At 41.0% G+C, this 14,281-nt stretch overlaps 2 protein-coding genes across 2 annotated transcripts in view; one reads left to right on the forward strand and one right to left on the reverse strand.

Moving 5' to 3' along the window:
* zmp:0000001174 (retinoic acid-induced protein 2) overlaps positions 1-4,399 on the forward strand; it is a 29,410-nt gene extending 25,011 nt beyond the window's left edge. The window contains exon 2 of the mRNA XM_060936810.1: positions 558-4,399. Within this exon, the coding sequence (XP_060792793.1) occupies positions 671-2,386 (1,716 nt within the window). The 5' untranslated portion in view covers positions 558-670 and the 3' untranslated portion in view covers positions 2,387-4,399. The remainder of the gene's footprint in view (positions 1-557) is intronic.
* A 6,083-nt stretch (positions 4,400-10,482) lies between these two features.
* The window catches only part of LOC132896663 (sex comb on midleg-like protein 2), a 162,983-nt gene continuing 159,184 nt past the window's right edge, over positions 10,483-14,281 (reverse strand). The window contains exon 15 of the mRNA XM_060937648.1: positions 10,483-12,690. Within this exon, the coding sequence (XP_060793631.1) occupies positions 12,565-12,690 (126 nt within the window). The 3' untranslated portion in view covers positions 10,483-12,564. The remainder of the gene's footprint in view (positions 12,691-14,281) is intronic.

The following is a 14,281-nucleotide window of genomic DNA, read 5'->3' on the forward strand; positions in this document are numbered from 1 at the left end:
GATGCATTCCTGATCTGTTTAGACTCTCCCTTGGTGTGTTTGCCTCTCATGTTGTACAGTGTCTGTGTCCATGTTTCTTCTCTGCTGTAGCAATATCACAATTTTCACAGCTTTTTTTTTTCCCGCAAGGACACAGATGTTCATGCTCTGGAGTGCAAATTAGAACTCAACCTGCTGCGTAATTAGACGCAAGGCAGGCTAGCATTATTTTTTGGCTAATTAAAAAATTTGTCACAGGTGTATTTCCTGTTAACATATTTTTTTAAATTGGTTGTGCTGTTTACACTTAATTATATATTGAAACTTTGGATTAATAAGGTTGTAGATTACGATTTTTAATTTTATCTTATTGAGCCATGAAACTTTGACCCTCAATAACAAATCACAGCAGATACAACATTTAAATTAAAATTTTAAAGCAATAAACCAGTTTTAAGTTCTTGCATATTTTATGTAACAAACTAACAAACACAACCTTATAATTCCAAGGTCTTGCTTTGCTAGATGTTATTCAGTGCTAGCATCTAATACTTTTGTTCTTCCTTTTGAATTTACAGGGTTGGGCCCAAGAATTCTCTCTAAAATATGAAAAAATTGGTATGAAGTTTTATGCCCACAGTACCTGAAGGAGGCTAAAAAAAAAAAGAAAAGAAAAAGAAAAAGGGAGGTGATGGAGCACCCGTACAAGGACTCAATCCCAGTAGACATGGCAAATCCTCAGGAAGTCTGCAACAGCACAGTGGGCGGAGTTGACGGCATTGGCAAACTCGAGAGTGAAACCAGTCCAATAATCCCCAGTGAGACCTGGAATGTCAGTTCTCCTACCATCTCGAAGAGGTCTGTCTCTCCTCTGCTGGCGATTCAGGCAGCTCCTGTTGTTGCCCCCAATACAGAATCTCCTGGAGGGGTTGCTCTTAAAGTGGCAACCACAGTTCTTCAGCCCATCTGCTTGGGTGATAATCCAGTTGTGCTACCCATCTTAACAGGCACAGCAGCTGCTCAAGTTGGGCAGGCTGGTACTACGCCATACCTGATGACCAGCCAAGGTCCCCTGTCCCTACCCCTGGTTTTAGAGCAGCAGGTGCTGCAGCACCTGAACCCACAGCTCCTTCAGCAGGCTGCCACTTGCCCAGCACTCTCATTACAGAACAACATGCTGTGCCAGAACCCTTCAATCACTCTTGGACCTCCCCCTTCTCTGGACCAGAAAGGTGTTGGTCCGGGCCTGGATGCAAGTCTGCTGACCCTTCTCCAGAACCCAAATTTTGCTGCCATTTTGCAGGATCTTTTTCCTGGCCAAGGTAATACCTCTCCTACTTGTCATCCAACGACTCCCCCTCAGACAGACCCTTTCTCATCTGCTTTTCTCCCCCCTCCACCACTTACACACCCATATAGCTCTCCACTTGCCCCACTAGTACCTCCGGCCACTTTGCTTGTCCCTTATCCAGTTGTCATTCCCCTGCCGGTTCCGCTACCAATCCCAATTCCCATTCCAGTCCCAGTCTCAACTTGTAAAGACACCAAGGTTGACAGCGAACACTCCAAACCTGCGTGCACTTCATGTAAGAGCACTCAGACTTCCACTCATGATTTCTGCTCTCCTCTGATCAGGCCTAGCAAGGACATGGCAGTCCAACAACCACCTCTTCAGTCTAGTTCATCCCCAGTGGTGACAGATGGGGAGGTGCTAGACTTGTCTGTCAAGGCCCCTCAATCTCAATCACTGCATAGTGGCAGTTCACAGGAGATCCAACCTTTTCAGCAAGACAGTGTACTTGATCTATCTGTATCCAGTGATAGGAAGACATGCATCCAGTCATGTAGTGTCTATGGTCCACCACCACCTGACCGAGAGAGAGCCTGCATCTCTGGAGAAGATGTCTGTAATGGAGCTTTGGCTCTGGGGGTCTTGCGACCAGTAGATTGCACTCCCAAACTGGACTCCAAACTGCTCAGTGGTTTAGCATCCCTGGAGTTTAGTCGGCAGCACAAGTGGGTGGTGGACAGTGGCAGCAGTGGTTCAGTCACCAGTTCAGTACACGATGCTGCTCTTGGAAGTAGTGGCAACATTGAAATCGTTAGCACTTCACAGACAGCCAAGGTCATTGTATCTGTGAAGGATGCTATGCCTGCAATCTTTTGTGGCAAACTCAAAGGTCTGTCAGGGGTCTCCACAAAGAATTTCTCTATTAAGTGCGACGCCAGTCAAGGGGGTTACGCTGCCCTGCCTAGATCCCAAGGAGAGCAGAGGGGAGACCCCAGTGATGCACTTAAAAAAATCCCCAAAAACCGAGCGATAAAACTGAAGAAGGTCAGCTCCCAGGAGATCCACATTCTACCCTTAAAGAAACAGCGTCTGGCTGCCTTTCTGCCCAGGAAATAGCAAGGGCTCTGGTGTTGGTGTGAGCTAGGGGACACCTGTGGGATGGAGACAGAATGAATGAAATTCAGTGCGTACAAAATCTTGAAGGGAGGAAGGAAGGAAGGAAGGAAGGAAGGAAGGAAGAAAGGAAGGAAGACATAAAGATAGAAGAACTGGGAGAGAGGGAGAGCAGGAAGGAACTAGGGTTTGTTGATGCTAAAGGCATTTCTGGCAGAAACAAGACTTGGACACTCTCTAAACTGTCCAGAAATATTTAGGGCAATGCTGGCCGCCTCTGTTTTGCCTGGTCGGCATTTGATCCGTTCATTATAAAGTAATCAGACAGATTAAGTGGCTGAGTCCACAAGAAATAGAATATACAAGGAGCTGATAATGACAGACTGCAACACTACTGAAAAAAATTACTTGCATTTCCACATTTAATTTCCCCCCAAACTGCTCCTCTGCTATGCATTTTGATTTTGGTCACACATCCCCATGAATTATTCATGACTTCTCTAATCTAAATGTCCATTAATATGCATAAGCTTAGTTCAGAGATTGTGCCAGCTGCCAGAATGAAATCAGTCCTGTATTCCTCATACAAACAATGTGACGAATTTAAATTGTTCGACTCGTAACACATGCTGTTTGCTATAAGTCCTTGTGCAGGACTCTCCCCAGGTATTGTTTCCAAAAATGAACTTTGTGTGTACAGATTTTTGTATTCACTTGTGGTAGTGCGTGACCTCCGTGCTGTGTCCCGGTAACTGGTAATCGCTGTATAAATCAGTGGATCAGCTAAGCGGAACATCCACTTTCAACTGGGGGTAGGGTTAGCAGTTAGCACAGCGGGCTAGTAATGACTTGCCAAAGCAAAAGGTCTCTGTTTCATTAACTTTGATGATCGGCAGAAATGGATGTCAGTGGCAACAAAGCACAGTTTTTCGTCCTGGGGGAGGGTGAGCGGCGGGGAAGAACACACTGCCCACCCATCTCAATTAGAACAACATAATCACCAGGAGCTTGCATACAGCACAGTAAATGCAATTTAAAGGGGTTATTAATGATCTTTGCATAGGCTTTTTAAAAAATCTTTTATCGAGATTTTATGAGCCCTGTGAACTGCAGACCTGTGTTCATCATAACAGGCTTAACTGGTATTATCTACTCGGATTTATTACTGCAGCAATATCTGCTTCTGAAATTGGGTGGGGTGCTTATTGCACCACTAGGTTTTAGTTTTGTTATACTAAACCCCAATGAAAATGACAACCAATAAATCAAGTTGTTTGTGTTTCATATTGCACTCCCCCACATTCCCTGCACAAGCTTTCTGCATCCAGCATTGTGTGTGTGAGTGACAATTTTAAACTACTCTCCCACAGTTTAATGATTGAAAGAAGACAATTGAATTTGATTTTTGTCCTCTCTCATTTAGGTCTCATTTAGTTTGGTCTATCAACATCAGTTGAGCGTTGTACTTTTTTTTTTCGGTTGTTATTTTGCTCACAAACAGCGATGTTCTTACTGTATTGCTCATACTTGTGATCCTGTCATCAGTTAAGTCCCATTTCTAGTCCAATATTTTTCTATGATTACATTAGGGGTGTAACGAAATGACACTATCTAAACAAATCTGTTTAGTGCTCCAAACATCCGTATTTGGATTGTTTTTAAGTCATGAAAAAGCAGGAAAAAAAAACCCAGAGGGAGAAATGTCATGGCTGTCAGCGTGGTGTGTAAATTCAGACTCTGACATTTCCTTGACCTCAGCTACATCACTCCAGTTCAAAATTGGTCTGAACAGCCTGACCAGTAGATGCATCACACATCTTAACAAACATGGTCTTTCTGGCACGCTTTCTTAAAAAAAATAATATATATTCATTATCTGTTCAATTCAAGTAATGTACTTATATTTGGTTGCATCCCTAATTTACATACAGTTAGGTCCATATATATTTGGACACTGACACAAATTTTGTTTTTTTTTACCTGTTTACTGAAACATATTCAAGTTATAGTTATATAATGGACATGGACATAAAGTCCAGACTTTCAGCTTTCATTTGAGGGTATCCACATTAAAATTGGATGAAGGGTTTAGGAGTTTCAGCTCCTTAACATGTGCCACCCTGTTTTTAAAGGGACCAAAAGTAATTGGACAATTGACTCAAAGGCTATTTCATGGGCAGGTGTGGGCAATTCCTTCGTTATGTCATTCTCAGTTAAGCAGATAAAAGGTCTGGAGTTGATTTGAGGTGTGGTGCTTGCATTTGGAAGATTTTGCTGTGAAGAAAACATGCGGTCAAAGGAGCTCTCCATGCAGGTGAAACAAGCCATCCTTAAGCTGCGAAAACAGAAAAAAAAAAACATCCGAGAAATTGCTACAATATTAGGAGTGGCAAAATCTACAGTTTGGTACATCCTGAGAAAGAAAGAAAGCACTGGTGAACTCATCAATGCAAAAAGACCTGGACGTCCACAGAAGACAACAGTGGTGGATGATCGCAGAATAATTTCCATGGTGAAGAGAAACCCCTTCGCAACAGCCAACCAAGTGAACAACACTCTCCAGGAGGTAGGCCTATCAATATCCAAATCTACCATAAAGAGAAGACTGCATGAAAGTAAATACAGAGGGTTCACTGCACGGTGCAAGCCACTCATAAGCCTCAAGAATAAAAAGGCTAGATTGGACTTTGCTAAAAACATCTAAAAAAGCCAGCACAGTTCTGGAAGAACATTCTTTGGACAGATGAAACCAAGATCAACCTCTACCAGAATGATGGAAAGAAAAAAGTATGGCGAAGGCGTGGTACAGCTCATGATCCAAAGCATACCACATCATCTGTAAAACACGGCGGGGCATGCATAGCTGCCAGTGGCACTGGGTCACTAGTGTTTACTGATGATGTGACACAGGACAGAAGCAGCCGGATGAATTCTGAGGTATTCAGATACATACTGTGTGCTCAAATCCAGCCAAATGCAGCCAAACTGATTGGTCGGCGTTTCATAATACAGATGGACAATGACCCAAAACATAAAGCCAAAGCAACCCAGGAGTTTATTAAAGCAAAGAAGTGGAATATTCTTGAATGGCCAAGTCAGTCACCTGATCTCAACCCAACTGAGCATGCATTTCACTTGTTAAAGACTAAACTTCAGACAGAAAGGCCCACAAACAAACAGCAACTGAAAACCGCTGCAGTAAAGGCCTGGCAGAGCATTAAAAAGGAGGAAACACAGCGTCTGGTGACGTCCATGAGTTCAAGACTTCAGGCAGTCATTGCCAACAAAGGGTTTTCAACCAAGTATTAGAAATGAACATTTTATTTACAATTACTTAATTTGTCCAATTACTTTTGAGCCCCTGAAATGAAGGGATTGTGTTTAAAAAATGCTTTAGTTCCTCACATTTTTATGCAATCATTTTGTTCGACCCACTGAATTAAAGCTGAAAGTCTGAACTTCAACTGCATCTGAACTGTTTTGTTCAAAATCCATTGTGGTAATGTACAGAACCAAAATTAGAAAAATGTTGCCTCTGTCCAAACATTTATGGACCTAACTGTATGCATATCCAGTAGGTAATGTGTTGCACTGACAGAGCTCAGTACTAAAAGTACTCGGCTGTCAGTACTTTTATTGGAATAGTGTGTGTTTTGTTGAGGGCTTTGCTGCTCTGAAGTTCACTGTGTTAATTCACCCTTAGTGGCTAATCTACATTCACCTCATGTATGTTTCCCAGTCCACACCACATTGCACATTTTAGAGTTTTCCTGCCCGAACACACCCCTTTAACCTCTCAAAGGGCTTGGTTACGAGTTTGGTGTGTTGAATCAGGTGTGTGAGATCAGGGAAACGTTAAACTGTCTAAAGGAGCAGAATTGGGAAACCCCTGCCTTAATGTAAGCATGCTTGAGACATTATTTTTGTTTTGAACAACTCTGAACGCATGAAGGACGTACGAACGAAGGAAGGAAGAATCACCCTCAGAAAAGAAGGAAAGAAAAAAAAACCCCGTAAACCCACAAAACAGGATCAATGAAGTTTCTTGGCTGTTCTTTTCCACTATGCTGTGCTATAGCTTAAAAGGCTTAGCAGATCTTCAGATTTGGTCTGCGCTGCTCAGATTCACACACCACACTAATTTAGTCAAAGCCACAGAAACGCCCTACGAGCCGAAAAGCTACTAACTATGTCGACATGACATCAAAAAGCTGACTCTGAACTGCAGTAAACCCATTTTCTCAAATTCGACTCACAATCTGTAATTCAATATCGTAAACGAACGTCTGTCTTTATATCAAGTTATACGTCAGGTTCTCGAGCGGGGTAATTATGCCTCGTAGTGTTTTTCTTCCTGTATGGCAAGGGGAGGATTGCTTGAACTTCGGTATGTTTAGAGTGCCAGAGTGTGTTTATTAATGAAGCATCTCTGAGCTGAATCGCTTATCCACGGCCTGCTTTTCTGATGCCTACGGGGAAGAAATCGGAAAAGGAATCAAAGATTAAAGATGTTTATTCTAATCTTGATCTGAATGTTTTCTCCTCTGCAAATATGATTTTATTTAAAGATTGTTCCTAGCACAAAAATAGCTGAAGTTGCCAATAGAGACATTTTAGACAGTTATTTAATAATTATTTGATTCCTTGCGTGATCCGACACAGTGGATTTTTATATAATGTATCATATAAAAATATGCATTTTTTTTATTTTATTAAACTGAACTTCTGTCAAAGCTCATCGGCGTTAAGTAGCTGCAGAGCCGTAGCGTGTAAACAGTGTGCATCTACGTTGTCGATTTCGGAGAGAAAAATGCAACCATTGCACAAATACTGAATCCTTTGTGCGTGTGAGTGAGTGAGTGAGACAGAGACAGAGAAGAAAACCCATTTTTATGATGTGAACCAATTCATAAACTCGTCCTTCCTACTCGAAAGACTGTACATGACACTTTGTAGGAGCTGATAAAATATTCTGTGGGAGATTTTCTTTTTTAAACATGTTTTGTAAATAATGGAGCAATGTGTTAAGGACTAAATGTAAAATGAAAAAAAAAAAACAAAATGGCCATGTTTTTAAATTATTTATTTATTCTTATTTGTATCATTTAAAATGTGGAAAAATGTGTACGTGAAGGGTGCATTACTTTTAAAAATGTAACATTAAAAATGTCTATTCACATCTGAACAAGTGTTTTGAGCTTCTTTTGCATCTCCTACACATTGGGGTATTTTTTTTTTTTAATTTTTATTTTTTTGAAAATAACATAGCAAGTATTAGTTAACTATGGCACAGGAATTTACAAAAGAAAGAAAGAAAAGCAAGAAAAAAAGAAGATAAACGGACTGAAATGCTACATTACAAAAGCAGATTTCAAACAAAGTCTACTAAAAACCTGAGAAATCTCAAAAGGAAAGCAACGGACAGATCATTTTGATAAGCGCAGTATAAAGTATTGGAAGGCAGTACAAGATAGACTTTTGACAATGACAGCCCCGGCCCATCCCGAAAGCTTCACATTTTCTATTTTCATATACAATATGTTCAGTTTAAAATATTTCTTTTTCTACAAAAACATGTACATTCCTGCTGCTGCATTTTATTGTGAAACCCATTATACACTGATGAACCCTGTGTCACACTGTGATCCCAATTATGATTATTTTGTGTGAGCTGGATGAGTCCGACGAGTGGAGTATTATTATTATTATTTTTATTTTTTTTGCTGGAGTTCCACGGCCATGACACATCCGCAACACCTCGATATAAAACACGTCCCTGTAAAATGTGGTCTTCGTTGTTGGAGGAGTTGAGAAGGACGGCAGGACGCGAACCTGCAAAAATGGTCTCGGTCAAAAATAAAACGCGGGCGGGATCGTAACGATCCTGTCTGCGCAATAAGAATATACATGATGAATAATGTCCATGCAAATACTCTGACAAGAAGAAGATTTCATTATAACAGAAATGACAAGGATTATTTTAAACAGGAAAATTCCTTAAACAACTACAAACGTGACGTGTGTGGCGGCCTGGGAAAACCCTTCACGTGATCAGATATTAAATATCAAATGCTCCTTACAATCAGGCATAATATCATAACATTTTAAAGTCTGGTGACCATGAAAATTGAAAATCGTGGACATTTTACAGTCAATATCTGATTACAAACTCAATTGATCGGACTTGTATCTGTTTCGCGATCCAACAAGTAAAATCCTAGCGTGCAGAGAGAAAAAAATAATAATTTTACCACAAAATCTGGCATACATTAGTGGACGATGTGGCTCTGTGCTAACAGCATAAACGATAAACATAAACATGTTCTACCGTGCAGTTTTACCAATCGGCGTTTTATTTGCTCACAAAAAACATGATTTGCAAGTTATAAAGTTACATGAAGTAAAAATTACAGCAATTAAGAGCAAATTCTTTCTCCTTCAGTAAAGAATTTTCAGACTTTTCAGTTGCGGGTAGTTTATTTTTTATTTTTGTTTTAACTAAGAAAGCAGAAAAAAAAACTTTGTTTTTAGGTGCCTCCTGGACTGCCGCAGTGATTTAAAAAAAAAAAAAGGAAATAATAATACGGCCAAGCCATAGATTTTGGCACCATTGGAAAATCACAGTTAGCTAGCAAGGACATCTTTAGACAAGACTGTTTTTACCACCATGTTTGTTAAACTGGCTCCTTACACAACATGATCTTTGCAGGAAGACAGCCGAGGCACAAATAAATAAAAAACATTTCCATGTCATTTTTTGTGAAAAATATTTTTTAGGTGTCAAAGAATTTATCCACAGCGCCATCCGATGGGTTTCCCCAGACCACCACATGTACATACATTACATATGAGAGGTCATATATGACCTCTGACAGCTAAAAGCCTACGGTTTTATAACCCAAAAAATAAATAGCAAAGGATTTACTAAGACTGGGTCTGGAAGACAATATACATTGAGAAAAAATAGCTTGGATACATCAGGCTGCTTTCACAAAAACATCCTGACGTCTGTGAGAATCGATCAGTCAGGATTTAAATGCGTTGCTGGTTTGTTGGGTTTGGTTTCTACAGCAACAATTTTGCTGCATGTGACCAACGTTTATTAAAAAAGAAAAAGAAAAAAGTGACGTCACTTCACACTCGTGCTTCACACTGGTTTTCCTGAAAAGTTCTGCTTTTTTATTTTTTGGTCTCAAGATGTCCTGTTTCGTGACTGAGACACACACACACACACACACACACACACACACACACAGTACCAGTCAAAAGTTTGGACACACCTTCTAATTCAATGTTTTTTCTTCATTATTATGAATTAAAAGTCACTTCATGTCTTAAAGTAATGATGGATGTCGTTTCTCTTTACTTAGTTGAGCGGTTTCTTGACATAATATGGATTCCTACAGTTGTGGAATAGGGCTATTTATTGTATTATTATTATTATTATTATAATTTACAATTTACTGTTTGATCTCAAACTCATTACGAAGGCAAGAAATTGCACTAATTAACTTTAGACGAGGCACCTGTTAACTGAAAAGCATTCCAGGTGACGACCTCATGAAGCTGGTTAAGATAACGCCAACAGAGGCTTTGCACCGTCACGTGACCCCATAACAACGGTAACTACGCCGCCATGACGGGGCACGCTTGTAGTGCTTCGTTCAGCCGAGTTAGTTGTTAATGATCGGTATGGGAAGGGTTTTGGACGTGCGAATCGTTCACTTCATTCTATAAGAACAAAATGTTCACTTCATTGTATAAGAATGAGCACCTTACTGCAGTTGTGAAATCATTTTTTTTTAATTCTTACCTTTGTGGAAATGAAGTGATATGTATACCACACGGTTTTTGACCTCTCTGTCCGACACCGAGTACCCGTTTTCCCTTCTACGTTCAGAAATCTGTCTAGTTTCTTCCCCCTGATGAATTACTTTTGGTAAATGAAAAAATCGGAACCTTTGTTTAGTTCAGAACGATCTACATGTCCAAAAACACAGCAAAACCTTCCCATACTGATCAATAACAACTAACTCGGCTGAATGAAGCACTACAAGCGTGCCCCCTGTCATGGTGGCGTAGTTACTGTTGCTATGGGGTCACGTGATGGTGCAAAGCCTCTATAGTGTGCAAAGCGTCATCAAGGGAAACGTTGGCTACTTTGAAGAATCAAAAATATGAAACATATTTTGTTTTTTAACACTTTTTATTTACCACATAATTCCATATATGTTCCATGTGTTATTTCATAGTTTTGACGTCTTCAGTATTGTTCTACAATGTAGAAAATGGTCAAAATACAGAAAAAACCTATGAATGAGTTGGGGTGTACAAACTTTTAACTGGTACGGTACTGTATGTATATAAGTGTGTGTGTGTGTGTGTGTGTGTATATATGAATAACATGAGGAGTATTTTGAGCAGTCTGAAGCAATATTTAGCACTAATCTATTATGCTATAAGCCTCGGTCACAACCGGCCGTACGTGCTCCTACGGCCGGTCTACGTGCAAAAAACGCAAGAAACGCACGGAGGGTGCGCGTGTGACGTGCTGATTTTCGAGCCGTAGACCGGCCGCAGAGGTTCTTTGTCATGTCAAACAAACTCTATGGGCGCTTACGGTTTTTCCAGGTTGCAAGACAAACTTACAGCCAACGTGCGTCTTTCTCCACGAACAAAAAAAACGCAGCGATTTGGGAAACGCCAAAAATCGCACGGCCAAAAAATCGTATGTCCGGTTGTGACCTAGGCTTTAGTGATGAACTTGTCACATTTCGCGAAGGTAACTGTGGCGTTGTGAGGTTCGCTGATGCTGCCCGTGAGCCGACTTTATAGATTCGGAGAGTCGAATTTCAGCTCTTGGCACTTCTTAAGCCACCTTCCTTCGCCATCAGTGTGAACGACTGACGCCAAAATGTTGTGAATGCAGCCTCATGTGCCAGAAACTGAACTTTAGGGAGATTATAAAATGACATTAGAAACATCGTACTCCTTTTTATCCACCTCAGCAGGTGGAAACGTGACTTACAATGCTTAATAAAATACAATTTATTTCGATGCATATTAAGCAAATCATCTACAACTGATTCAGTTCATGTTTCTCGACTTCAAAATACATATATCTGATTTCTGTATTGTATAGCGTATACTGGGATTTGGTAAGCTGTGCAAGAGGCTGGAGGCGGGGCCGATTTATGATCAGCTACCCCACGCCAGACACTGAAAAGTACAAATGCAAGCGCACAGCACGGCGTCCGGATCGCAAACGGAAGAGAACAAAACAGAGACGAAATGATTCGCAGCGCCGTTTGCTTTTCACAGTCGTGAATCTGCAGGAGTGGACTGTCTCTGTGTGCAGACAGGAGGTAGGGAGGAGAATGTGTTCATCACATTACAACGTCACACCGATTCTCCACGCACCGATGTAGCAAATATCAACATCTTTGGGGTGGGGGGAAGGAAACAAAAAAAACAAAAAAACAAAACGTTTCGAATGATAGCTTTCATGTGGACATGAACCGGTTGAGGACTGAGCGAAAAGAAGAAGAAAAAAAAACCCAGAGTGGAACATAAACAGGAACAAAAAGGACAAGAAGATGCACATATATACGATATATGAGTTTTTAGCTATGCGGCTTGTGCCTGATACACTCGTAGCAAAACCACATGCCGAGAATGAGCCAAATAATATCTGTTCAGCTGTGGTTTTGTGGGGTACACGAGGAGAAATGTACGTGATAAAATAATCAATATGTGTAAATCTACAGAGTCCATTTCCGTGTCACTCAACGCTCTCTCGCTCGCTCTCTCTCTCTCAGTGGCAGGTAGTGTGTGTAGGACCGTTTTTCTCGCTGCCCGTGTCCATCCCAGAGTTTACTCCCGACAAAGAGTCTGCTGTCCATCATTCCTTGTTGTCTGTCTCCGGTTTTGTTTGGTGGTTTGGATGGATGAAAAGCAGCGCACGTCCGTGACTCCATGTTGTTTCACTCTGTCCTGCGCTGTGCTTCATCCGGCATTTTAAACCTAATTCAGTACTGCTGAGCTTCACCCAATACTGAGTCTAATCGAGTACTGTAAACCTGACCATTACTGTACCTATACGCCTGCGTTTAATCCTTCACTCTGTGTGTGTGTGTGTGTGTGTGTGTGCGCGCGCGTGCGCATGTGTTTGTGTTTAATCCTCACTGTTTGCCCTGTTTGAGTTTCTCGATGTGGTAGCAGAGTTTGAGGGCGGGGCCAAGCTTCAGGCCCATGTACTTCATCACCATGTCGCTCCTCAGAAGCATCAGGGCTTTACCGTCAATCTCCTACACACACACACACACACACACACACACACACACAAAGAGCGAAAGTGAGAGAGAGAAAGAGAGATACTCAAGATAATGTTACTGTCGAACATTACAAGTTTCAGCAGATGTAACAGTTAAAATTATTCTGTCCACATTCACTGGATATGAGCAACCGCGCGCTCTGATTGGCTACTCTACTACTACTAGGATATCAGCTCATATACCGTGAGCAGAGAAAAACAAAATGGCCGAGCGTGTTCCCGAACCAACCGAGGACGAAATAAAAACTACTCGAAAACAAAACCCCAAAAAATACACACAAAAAAACATAGTCTGGCTAACGCGACTTCAAAGCTCTGCGAGCTATTGGTCTGGCAAAGATATTAAGCCCAACCGTTTCCCAGAGCCCGTGGTTGACCCGCCTCCCTGAAATGCCTCAGTTTGCTACTGGTCGAAGCCAGAAAAGGCTGTGACGAAGCTTAAACCAATCACATCACTCTTTCCTCTGACGTATGCGACGCGACGGGGCTAACTGGTAGATTAAACTCTTACCGAAGCCGGTCGGAAGCAAGGCGAAAACGTCCTTCCTTTCAATAAATACCTCCAGGGCTGCTCTTTGCTCCGTTTTCAATGAGAACTTCCCGTTGAATGCTTTCAATACAGCATCTACCGCTGTGTCAAAGGCTTGCCGCTGCTCCATGTTCATAATGTTTCTAGTGAATGAAGCGCTTCCGGCATAGATTCTGTAAACAATCTCTGGCTTCCGGTCGCAGTTCTACTACGTCAGTGCCTTGAACACGCCTCTACCCAGGGCCGTTGGAGATGCTCAAAGTTGATTGGTTCCCGATTTTTCGGGAGCTTGGAAATGCTGTAGATAGCCTGCCTGGCCAGACTAATCAAAACATGGAATAAAATTAGTTGGTGGTAAGAACGTATCTATGTTTATTTTTCATGCATTATTATTATTATTATTATTATTATCATCATCATCATCATCGCATTTTTCACAAATCGCTCCTGTCATTTCGCTGGTTTGTTTACATTCTTCATCTTTAAGCATTAAAATGCGTAGAATTTTTTTAGACTGGTTCAAAAGCTCAAAGTAGTTTGAAAATTAAATAACTGAAATGTCCAAGGAAGAATTAAATAAAGGTCTAAAGCTATTCTATACCTCGGCACGACGGCGCTTTCTACAAAAACAAACAAACAACAACACTAAAGTCAATTCGTGCAGCCGTCGGTAGGTTTTTAAGAAGTCTGCCTAGGCGAAAATGATTTTCTCGGACGTTTTGGATCAAGTTTTTATCTATCGAATTTGCAAAAAAATTAAAATAAAAATGCTCTGTTTCTCAAAATCCGGTGAATGTGGATAGAATAAAACAGTTATTCCACTCGATCTCGTCGTACATGGTTTATAGCCGCTATCGGCTCATGTACGACTCGATTTCGTGGAATAACTGTTAAACAGCCTCACTGAATATATTGTGGCTTTTTTTTTTAGAATATACAGTACTGTGCAAAAATCTTAGGCCTCCTATTTTTTCCATACAAACTTTGTTATAGATTTCTATTTTATGACTTGTACATTATCGAGTCGGTACAAAAA

The sequence above is a fragment of the Neoarius graeffei genome, chromosome 13 (genome assembly GCF_027579695.1).
Source record: "Neoarius graeffei isolate fNeoGra1 chromosome 13, fNeoGra1.pri, whole genome shotgun sequence".
Lineage (NCBI taxonomy): Eukaryota > Metazoa > Chordata > Actinopteri > Siluriformes > Ariidae > Neoarius > Neoarius graeffei.